The 10,867-nt window shown below is 57.2% G+C and overlaps 1 protein-coding gene across 2 annotated transcripts in view; it reads left to right on the top strand.

Moving 5' to 3' along the window:
- The first annotated feature begins 322 nt into the window (after positions 1 to 322).
- The window catches only part of LRP8 (LDL receptor related protein 8), an 85,016-nt gene continuing 74,471 nt past the window's right edge, over positions 323 to 10,867 (top strand). For both annotated transcript variants that reach the window (XM_030818838.1, XM_030818839.1), the window contains exons 1-2: positions 323 to 592; positions 1,388 to 1,507. In XM_030818838.1, the coding sequence (XP_030674698.1) occupies positions 478 to 592; positions 1,388 to 1,507 (235 nt within the window). In that variant the 5' untranslated portion in view covers positions 323 to 477. The remainder of the gene's footprint in view (positions 593 to 1,387; positions 1,508 to 10,867) is intronic.

Raw genomic sequence — 10,867 nt, 5'->3', positions numbered from 1 at the left:
CGGACTGTCACCTCCTCCAGGAAGCCTCTGCTGCTTCCTCTGGACCTGCTACCTCCGTGGTGAGGGGCTCGCCTGGTTCATCCCTGCGTCTGCAGAGCCCAGCATCCAGGCGAGCCCAGAGCAGGGCCATGGAGCACCCGCTGAGAGAAGAGTGGACGAAGGACAGGAGGGAGGAGGGCGAGGAGGCGGCGGCAGGGGGAGCGTGGGGCGGAGACGGCAGCGGGAGGGAGCGCGCGCGCTGGCGGCGGCCGCCCAGGGCCGGGGCCGCGCGCCCAGCCTGAGCCCGCCCCGCCGCCGAGCGTCACCGAACCTGCTTGAAATGCAGCCGAGGAGCCGGGGCGGGCGGCAGCGGCGGCGGCGGCGGCGGCGGCGGGGGCAGCGGCAGCCCCGGCGCCGCGGCAAGGACTCAGAGGACTGAGGAGCGGCGGCGGCGGCGCGGGGAGCGCGGGGCGCGGCGGCCGGAGCCCCGGGCCCGCCATGGGCCGCCCCGAGCCGGGCGCTCTCCGGCCCCTGGCGCTGCTGCTGCTGCTGCTGCTGCTGCGGCTCCAGCATCTCGCGGCGGCAGCGGCTGATCCGCTGCTCGGCGGCCAAGGTGCGTGTGGCCGGTCTCTGACTCGGCTCTGCTCCGCCCTAGCCACCAACAAAGCGTGGCCCGGAGGCCGGAGGAGGGAGGGGGGGGGTCCCGAACCCGGGGCTATCGGGGGCGCCGGGGCGGACAGGCTCCACGCGACGCGGCTATTCCTGAATTTGCCCTCGGCCCCCCGCCCCCGCGGGCCTCGGTGTTGAGGGCTCTGCCCTCTGGGCAGCGGCTCTTGGGGGAGGGGTGCAGGGGGGCTTGGCCAGCGGGGAACTTTGCCGGAGGGGCGGCCATTCATGGTTCCGGATGAGCTATGTGATTCTCGCCGTTGGGGTTTATTTGACACGCGCGCTCCGCGGCAGTAATGAGCAGAGCCGGGCGGCTTCTCCGCTTGACAATGCGTTTCCGCAGACCCCTGCGCGCGGCGGAGAGAGAGGGGGCTGCCTGCCAGGGTGATGTGCCTGCGGCTCCCACTGCGCGTGGCGCGCGGGCGCGGGGACTCCCTATGGGCTGTGTGTGCGCGGATCTCTGACTATGGGTCGCGTGTGCGGGTGAGTGTGTCTGAATGGAGGGTATGCCCAGGTCGTGTGACACTTTGGGTGCCTGGTCTCGCCGTGCCACCGAGCGGCCCGACATCCACGGAACCCCTGCCATTGTGCCCTCCCTTTGGATGGAGTGTGCCCGAAGCCCCCGGGGTCTCCATAATCGCCCCCTTTCCTCCTCCCCAGAGGGTCCTTCCGGGTGGCCCTGGCTGCATGGTGGGGAGCGGGGCCGAGTCCGCTGATCCAGCTCACGCTCCCTCCCCCGCAGGGCCGGCCAAGGAGTGCGAAAAGGACCAATTCCAGTGCCGGAACGAGCGCTGCATCCCCTCTGTGTGGAGATGCGACGAGGACGATGACTGCTCAGACCACAGCGACGAGGACGACTGCCGTGAGTGGCGGGCCAGGGAGCTCAGACCCGGGGAGAGAAAAGGAACGGTGGGGGGCACCATGCTTGGCGCGCACGTGGCCGCAGCCGCGGCGCTGCCACCTGCGCGGGACTTGCCGCCGGTGCCTGCGACCGGGAAACCGCCTGGGCACCGCCTCCCTCGGGGCCGGGTGGCTCTTAGCGACCCGGAGCGGGCAGGAAAGCTGGCGTGTCCTGGTGGGGCCGGGGCGGAGCCCCTGGCAGTGTGCCGGAGGAGGAAGGAGCACCATGCTGGGGAGGCTGAACCGGAGCTGTGGGCGGGGACGCGGCAGTCCCTGCAAAGGTCTAGCTTCCCGAAACACGGCCCTCTCGGACTCCTGCCTCGGCCCCGCGGGACGCGCGCGTGTTTCAAAGTTCCACGCAGCTCCGGGCCGCACTGCGCTCCTTTTCCTGCTCAGTTTTTGTGAATGAATGGGCTCCCCAGGGCCCGATTGGCTGGGCGAGGACCACCCCATAGGCCCCCGTGGCCGGAGCGGCCAATCGCGGAGCAGATGGATGTGTAGTATTCGGGTTCCCTGAGCGCGGGGGCACTGCCCTGCCCCGGCCCCGCCCCGGCCACACCCCCGCGCACATCCTCAGGGTGGTAGGTGCAGGCGGGGCTCGGGCGCCGCTTTTCTGCCGAGTCACAGTGAAGAGCTTTTTGAGCCACCCTGGTTAGCAGACCGCGCTTTTCTGCTAGCCCTGCTCGGCTCTGAGTCATGTGGCACACCAGGAAGGAGGGTACCAGGAGGAAGAGTTTGTTTCCTGGAAGGGGCCCGAGAAGCCCGAGGCCACGCGTGAAACGGCTGCCGGCTGCCTTTGCTGGGCGTGCGCGACTGATTTTGAAGTTTCTTCTCAGAGTGCACAGGGTTTCAGAGTGTCTGTGGGACCGGGAGCTAGTTAGCAGGCAGTTGCCACGATGGAAGAAATGTAGTTCCGGGAACAGAAAAACACGGCTCTCCTAGAGACATAGACCCAGGCAGTCATTCATTCATCATTCGGGAGCATCTGCTGTGTGCCAGGCGCTGGGGTGCCCTCCAAGACAGGCCAGCCCTGCCAGCCAGGGAACACTGACAGAGTCTGAGGGAGGAGAGCGACAGGTGGACAGGCCCACAACCCCACACTGCACAGAAAGGGTCGTGGGACACTTGGACAGGCACCCTCTCTGTTGAATCGTTTTGGTTTTTGACTGTTTGCCAGTCACCCTCCCATTCACTTTCAGACCTAACCCAAAGTTGGCTTTGTGTCTTGTGCGTGGCAGAACTAGACTGCCTGAGTCTATGTCTCTAGCACGTCTTTCCCTCCTGCCTCAGTTTCCTCACCTGACCACTTGGGTTCACATAATTCCTGCCCCAGCAACCTCACTGGACTGTTTTGAGGACCAGTTCTAGAAGTGAAATTGGAAGTAATGAGACTAACATGTGCTGACCATTAACTGTGCCAAGCACTGCAGTAAGTACTTATCTTGTATAAACTCCTTTAATCTTCATAACAGTCCTATTTTAGAGATTAAAAAACAAAACAAACAAACAAAAACTGAGGCACTGAACTGTTAAGTTACCTGCTTAGCAGCTACTGAGTTGTTAAGTAGGAGCCTGAACTTAAGCATCTGACTCTAGAGTTCTTAGTCTAATCATGACCCTGGACCATTTCCCAGTGCTGTTGAGGTTATGAAAATGGCTCTGCCTTGGTAAAATATTGCAGTGAGTTTCCTCACTGGGAGTTGTTCTGTGGTCTCCTTAGAGTGGGAGTACTGAGGATGAGGCAAGGAATAGAAACTGTGCGTTTCTGGGCTGGTTATGCCTTATCTCCCTGGCTCTTTATAACAACTGTCCTTGTGAGGATGGCTGTGAAAAGCAGAAATTTTCTTGTCATTCTACTTTCTAGATAAGGATGCCGCCTCAGAGAAGTTGAGTGACTTATGCAAGGTCACACAGCTCAGGATGACAGAACTTGGTCAGGATCTCTGCCTGCCTCGAGTTCAGGGCACTGTCTGCTGAGGTGGGGAGTGTGGTGTGGAAAGCACTAGGAGTGTGATCTAGGAGCTGGAAAGACAGGCTTTAAATGTTAGGCCTGGCGCGTTTCAGCTCCATGTTAGGCTTTGGACAAGATGGAGGAGTAAAGTAGCTGGGTGCTGAGTGACGCTCAGGTGGGCTAAGAGAGCTCCAATGGCCAAGCTGGGCTCCTGCATGGCTCTGAGATGCATGGGGTAGAGTCATAGGCAGGGAGTTATTAAACAAAAGTGAATGACGTTCAAGCTTGGAGTGGAAAGGGTGGTGGCGCTGCTGATAGTACCAAGTAGCAATCACACATGGCTTGGCTTTTCTGAGCTTGTTTCCTCATCTGCCAAACAGGGGCAGCTGTCCCTCCAACGCTGGCTGTGCACATAGACACACAGGGCTGGCAAGAAGGGAACGGATGGATGAGTGTTCCCACCTCCACGGCCTTTAGAAACGGACTCCTGGTAGCCATAAAGGGAAACTGAGGAAATGGAGTGGGGCTTACATTGGCTGTGTTGAGGCCAGGTGCTGGAAAATGTTCTTTCCTCAGCCCTTCCCCCATTCTAGGCCACCTGCCCAGACTGAATTTCTTTGAACTGTTCTCCCTGCAGGAGAGAGAGCTGTTGGCTCGTCCCTGAGGAGCTCTTTATTAAACCTGGGATGGAGGGGTGATAGGTGCTGGGATAACAAAAGCTGCTCCTCCGTGAGCAATCTCCGTGCCTCACCCCTGACCACCTCTTCGGCACACCACCCTGCAAGAGGGCTTCAGCTGCCCCACCTTTGTACATCTCTGGGCCTGCAAAATGGGGGGTGGAATTTGTAGACAGAGTCTGTGTGAGGCAAAATGAGACCAAGTTCCCAAAGGGGCCAGAATGCAGCCCCTGAATACCACGAGGCTGGAAGGAGGGAACTTTTAAGGAAGCCAAGGAAGGCTTCCTGGAGGAGGAGACAGCTGAACTAGGCCTTGAAAGATGGTAACTAATAGCATTCCCCCAGAGTTTACCATTTAAAAACAGGTGGTATGGTTCCTATATTATAGAGGACATAGGCTTGGAGGGGTGAAGTGACTCCCCCAAAGTCACAGAGCTCCTCAGGGTTAGAGCTGGAACTCAAACTGAGGCCTTCTAAGTCCCGAGCCTCATCCACAGTGGCTGGGACTTGGCTCTTTGGAGACACAGCTGGAGCTTGTGGGATGGAAGAGGGAAAAGCTCCTGGGGCTTTAGTTCCCAGCTCAAAGAACCTTCAAAGTGGAGGAAGGAGCTGGAAGCCAGAGAGCCAGGCCCAAGGAAGCCCAGCCAGGGGAAGTCGGGTGGGATTCCTGGCTGTGGGCCTGGGTCACGTAGGCCATTTGGCCCCTGGGCCTCAGTTTCCTGTTGCTCCCTAGTGTCTGGGGGCAGAGGCAGAGATTCTGGTCTGTGGCCCGGCCTTTACTCCCAGAGTCACAACTACAGTAACCATAGCACCGATGAACACTGACTGAGCACTTGCTGTGGACCGGGCGTCGTGCTGAGATTGTCCACGCATCGCCCCTCGTTCCTCTCTTCTACAAAATGGGGCAATACTATGAAGTATCTGAATTAGTCCTATCTCATCGAGGCACAGGCGGGTTATGTAACTGGCCCAAGGGTGTAGAACTGCTGGGGTGTGAATGTGGGTGACCAGCTATGGAACCTGTACTGTCTCAAGTACAGGCTGGTGACCTTAGGTAGGTCCTTCCCAGGCCTTCACTTCCCTGTCTTGAGATGACATCTTAAGGCTACTCCACCTCACTTCCTCCTCCAGGAAGTTCTGTGCTTCTCGCGGAAAGGCTGGCTGGACAGGTGGACCAGTTTTGTGCTCACTGACCTCGACTTTGTTCAGGCTTCTTTGGACTCTTTTGTTATCCCGGCACCCATCACCCCTCCATCCCAGGTTTAATAAAGAGTGGCCACAGGGAGGTCTCCCATGGCTGAGAGTTCATTAGCTGGGCAAGGCCAGGCTGCAGGAGTGCTGAGGCTTGCTGGGAAACAGCCTCATAAATAATCAAAGCTCAGCCACAGCTCCCAGCCTGTGCCGCAGCCTGCATCTGGCCCTCAGTGTGTGGCCTGGACGTGTGCTCCTGACACTGGACCCAGCCTCATCTCCTTCGTGGATGGAGCCATCTGACGACAGTGCGGCTCCTTTCTGAACCTCCCCGTCTTCATCTGACCAGGCAACTCCACCATCCAGAGTCCTCCTGGGGCTCCCAACTATCCGGAGGATAAAGTCAGTGTAGACTCCTCTGTATTTGGCCCTCTGTGACCTGCTCCTCTTACCCACTTCCCTGCAACCTCTTTCCGCCTCTTCCTGTGAGCCTGTGACACCAAACTAGCTTCTGCCACACTCTCACCTTCCTGCTGCTTCTCACCTCCAGGCCTTTGTGTGTGCCATTCCGTCTGCCAGACACCCTGCTCCGTCACTGGCTAGATTCATTTTATCTGGTGCAGATAAAATGGACACCTAGGAAATCTGGTGCAGGTGTCACCTCCTCTAGGAAGCCTTCCCTGACACCCCATTATGTCAAAGTCACAACTCAGACACACCTGGTTTTTACATCCCAGCTGTCGCCTCCTGGATGAATGGCCGTGAGGGTGATACTAGGCCTTCCTTTTCAGAGATTAAATGTGAGGATTAAATGAGGTCACGTGCCTGGTAAGCAGGAGGTGTTCAGTGAATGGCAGTGGGTGAGGCTGTTCTTGGTGGGAGGGGTTTCACTGAGGTCTCTAGGTACCTGACTCTGGTCTTTGCAGGCCACCCCGGACCCCCTGATTCCCCTGCTCCTGTCTGCTTAGCCAGATGTCTGAGGTTCCTGCAGCTGGTGCTCGCCTTAGCCAGGGAGTTGCCCAGCCACAGCAAAGGTGACAGAAAGCTGCTTGGAAAGGAGCTGGGGGAAGAAATGAGTCAAACAGGCCTAGGGCCCTAGGAGGGGCAGTGGATGGCTTCCCTCTGGCCGTGTGCTGGTCCTAGAGGCTGGCTTCTGTCCTGTCTGCTCCTTTCCTCTTGGCTGTGCCTGGGAAGGAGAGGAGGGCCTGCATCCCCCATGGCACTGCCCAGCAGGCCCTAGCAGGCCTTGGGAGTGTTTGCTGAAGACTTTCCCTTGGGCCCTCCCAGGTCAGCGTTCCCCTGTGTGAGTCCCTGGGGCCTCAGGGATGCTTGGCTTCTTCCTCCCCAATTGTCTGCTGGTGTCCGACTTGACAGCTTTCCTCCTTGGGGAAATGCTGGTAGCAGGTGAAGCCAGAGAGAGAGAGATCCCCAGGGGGCGGTGAGGAGCGAGAGCCCAGAGGGCGGCTGGAACAGGCACCCCCTCCAGGGAAGTAAATGCATGCACGCTCTCCCAGCACCAGGTTAGAGTGGTCTACTCCCAGGCCCATGCTGTCCCAGGGGGCCAGCACTGGGGTCTGTGGGAGGGTGTGGGGTTGTGTCCTTAGGGTTGTGGAGCCAGGCCTTGCAGCCCCAGGCCTAAGTAACGTTGGTAGCACCTGCCCCCAAAATGCCCACACATCCAGATCACCCAGGCTCTGAAGGCCTGGCAGGGATGCCACCTCCTGCAGAGATGCCTTTCTAGACCCCTGTCCTCCAGCCCCTCAGGCCCTGAGCTACCACAACTTGTCCTTGTTCTTCCCGCAGTTGCAGATCCTTCTCAACATCGTGCGCTCCGCCAGCCTTGTGCTGGGCAGTAGGAATTCCGAAGTCGTTTCCTCAAGGGAGTAGCTAATAACAGCTATATCCCATGCCTGGGACCACGTTGGACAATTCACATCCTTTAGCTTCACTACTCACAACCCTGGGAGGGCCAGTTTTTCATTATTCTCATTTCGAAGATGATGAAACTGAGGCTCAGAAAGGAGACGGGACTTGGCCAATGTCATGACCGTTAAGTGGTGGAGCCAGGATCTGACCCAGGTCTGTCTGGTCTGGAGCCCAGACTCTTCTTAAGCCATTCCCCGCTGAGCGCTGTCTACCCTGGTGGGGTCAGAGGCTGGTGCTTGGAGGGTATGGGAGGAAGTAGGGAGCAGCTGCAGGACTCAGCAGTGCCTCCCTGGGCTACCAGTTTCTGACCTGGGGAGTAGGACTGGGGAGGGACCCTGTTCTCTGGAGACCCCGCAGAGCCCTCACATAGGCCTCCCTTTTCCAGCTCCCATGGGGATGACATTCCAGTTTCCATAGACTTCTCTCAGCCTTTGCCTGTTAGATGCTGATTCTTCTTCTGACTGTATGGAAGGGGAAACTGAGGACCTGATGATAGTGATGCAGATGACCTCAGGGAGTGTCAGCCCAGGGTCATCTCTTTTACTCTCTGTACTAACACAGGGCCTGGCTGCCTCCTCGCACCCAGGTTTAGAAAGGTGAAACCAAGGGTCTGGTGATCAAATTGGCTCCATTGTCAGTAGGGACCCATTCTCAGAACTCAGGTGTCCTCAATTGTGGGCAGGACTGGAGTCACAACTGTATGTGCTTTCCCCTCCCACTCCCAACCTCTGGATCTGGGAACAGGGTGCTCTCAGGCTGAGGGGTGGACACAGGCCTTTTGCAGTACCGAAGGGCTTTGGGCTCCTGACTGGGGACCTCAGATGCACCACTGGCCCCACTGGGCCCTGCTTGCCCACCTCGGATTGCCAAGAAGTCATCTAAAATACTCACGTTAACACTAAGAAGAGTTAGGGAGCGAGCTAGTGAGGGGGCTTTCTCATGCAAGACCTCCTTCAGCCGGTGCCTTGAGGTATCATGACTGCATTTCACAGAGGAGAGAGCCGAGACTCTGGGAGATGAAGTCATTTGCCCTGGGTGGCCCCGCTGGTCAGTGGCAGGACTGGGCCATGCCTGTCTGGCTACAAGTCTAAGGCAGCTGAAAGGAGATATGCATTCACACATCCCAGTCACGATGACAGTAAAGTGTGGCTTGCGGGCTGTGCTGGGGCCTCTCTTCCTTTCCAGGCATCCCTCTTTGCCGGCACCTGCCAGTGGGTGTGCCAGCTCCCTCCTGAGCAGCCCGGCCCCTCGGGCGCCCTCCAGCATGAGCTGTGTCCCCCAGCAGTGGTTTTAATTATCAGCCCTGCTCACCCCAGCTCCGCTCACAAGCTGCCATATGTCATAGACTCCAGTAATCACCCCGCAGCCGGAGTGGCATGGGAGGGGCTGAGGGCCTTCAGGGGAATCCTGCTCAGTCTTGACCGAGTTCTTCACTGACTGCACCCGCTCTGACCTCTTTGTCTCTGGTGGGGCCCAGCCTAGGTATCCACAATGGGAGAGCCGGGCCTAGCTGCTTTGAGGGCATAGAATGTGGCGTACTCTCAGGCGCCATGGAGTGTCCTCGGTAACTGAGAGTCACCCAGCGAGCCCAGGGCTGTGGGGCTCGTGTGGTGCACACAGTTCCCATGACCCCTCATGGCCTCTACATGCCTGCCCCTTGGAACGTGGCACGTGGCAGGACAGACAGCCCAAAGCCGTCTGCCAGTCTGTCTAGGAGTCCACGGGAGTGGTCATGTGGCCCCCATCCTCCCCTGGTCACTGGCCTTGAGGTACCACAGGCGACTTCATCCCAGCCACTCTGGAGGGCATCTTAGTTTCCAGCCCTCTCAACCTGCCATAATCCTTGGATGGCTTTTCCAGTTGGTGCCTCACAGGCGTGCTCCTGGGAGGCAGGCGGTGCAGGAGTTCATTATGATCCCCATTCCCTGATGAGGAAAACGAGGCTCAGAGAGGATAAGAGACTCACCCAGTTATTGGTAGTTCTGGAGCTAAAACTCACTTCAACTGATTTTACTTATTTAGTTTTCAGGGTAAGTAACTTCTGGTTAGCTGAAAGTAATTTTATACTGGTAATGAAAAACACAGTTAATAAAGAACAGGAGATGAAGGTTGCAGTGAGCCAAGATCGCACCACTGCACTCCAGCTTGGACGAAGGTAGTCCTCACCCTTGCTAGTACCACTATGTAAGCAGCATAGCCTTCTAGAGATTTTTCTCTGCATGTGAGCTCTTGGGCTTGAATGTATGTGTTTTTTTTTTAACAAAAATGAGGCCATGTTATGCTGGTTGTTTTCACATATGGCTTTCTATGGCAATAACAGTAGTTCACATCCTTGTTTTAAAGGGCTAGATAGTATTCTGTTGTGTGGATCTTCCATAATTTATGACATTTTCTCCCGTTGACAGATGTGTGTTTGGTTGCTTCCATGTTTTTCCCTGCTGTATGCAATGCTAGGATGGACATCCTTGAACTCCATCCTTGTGCATTTGCTTGGTCCTTTCCTTAGAATAAGTTCTTAGGAAAGGAGCTGCTGAGTGTGTGCATTTTCATCATTGCCATTCTGCTCTCTAGAGGGGAGAATCTTTCCCATCTCAGAACTTTCTCCCTCTATGGCCCCACGGCTCTCCTTTCCAGCGAGGCAGGCCGCTGAAGGACTTCCCTCTTCTCTGAGCACAGGGCCACCTCATTCTGGTCCCACGGGACAAAGTATCCAGGCCACAGAAAGCAAAGCCAGGAGAGGACAATGGTGTTCTGGCCCCAAGGGCTTTCACCCCCACCAAAAAAAAAAAAAAAGCAGAAGAGTACAAAACTGTTCCGTCATTCTTCTCAGGGTACGGTAGAAGGCATCTTCTCCATAGCTTTCTAATTCTTCTATCTATGCCCCTAACTTGCTGTGTGACCTTGGGCGAATGGCTCTCCCTCTCTGAACTTCATTTTCCCTTCACTCATTGGTCCTTATTCCACCTGCACTGCCCCCAGCACTCGGAGCAGACTCCTGTGCCTGGAGCTGGGTTCAGGGCTGGAGCTGGCCAGTCCTGGCCTGGGGCGGGGATCTGTGCCTTACTACTTGGTGACAGTGCGGGGAGTATAGCTGGCTTAGTGGGCTGGATTCTGGGCAGGGAAACAGGGCAGCTGGACTCCTTAGCTCCACTTCCAGAGCTCCACCCTGAGGCCCAGGTTCCTTGGGTGACTTTCCCTTCTGCCTTCTTCCTGCACTCACACTTGGGCCGGATGCAGTGCAGTGATGGAGAAAAATGGAGTGAGGCCCACCAGCTTCATGAGACTTTCCGAAAGGGGGAAAATGAGCCCATATTCCAGAGGTGTGCGGGCTGAGGAAAGTACTTTGCCCAGAGCCTGGCCCTGAAAATGAGTGTTTCCCTTCCCTTCCTAAGCCTGTGATTCCTGCACAGGGAATGGCTGAGTAAAAGGAACCGTCCTCAGCTTTCCTCCTCCTCCACCAAGGACACAACAAGAGGGCAGTGGCAAAATAGCAGCAGGAGAGATTTAGGTCAACTGGCCAGTTGGGAGGACTTGGCTGCCTGAGAGAACAGCAGCTCCTCGGGCTGGGAGGGACTGT

This window comes from Nomascus leucogenys, chromosome 9 (genome assembly GCF_006542625.1).
Source record: "Nomascus leucogenys isolate Asia chromosome 9, Asia_NLE_v1, whole genome shotgun sequence".
Taxonomy (NCBI): Eukaryota; Metazoa; Chordata; class Mammalia; order Primates; family Hylobatidae; genus Nomascus; species Nomascus leucogenys.
The sequence above is the reverse complement of the archived record's forward strand: the minus strand, read 5'-3'. Positions and strand labels throughout refer to the sequence as shown.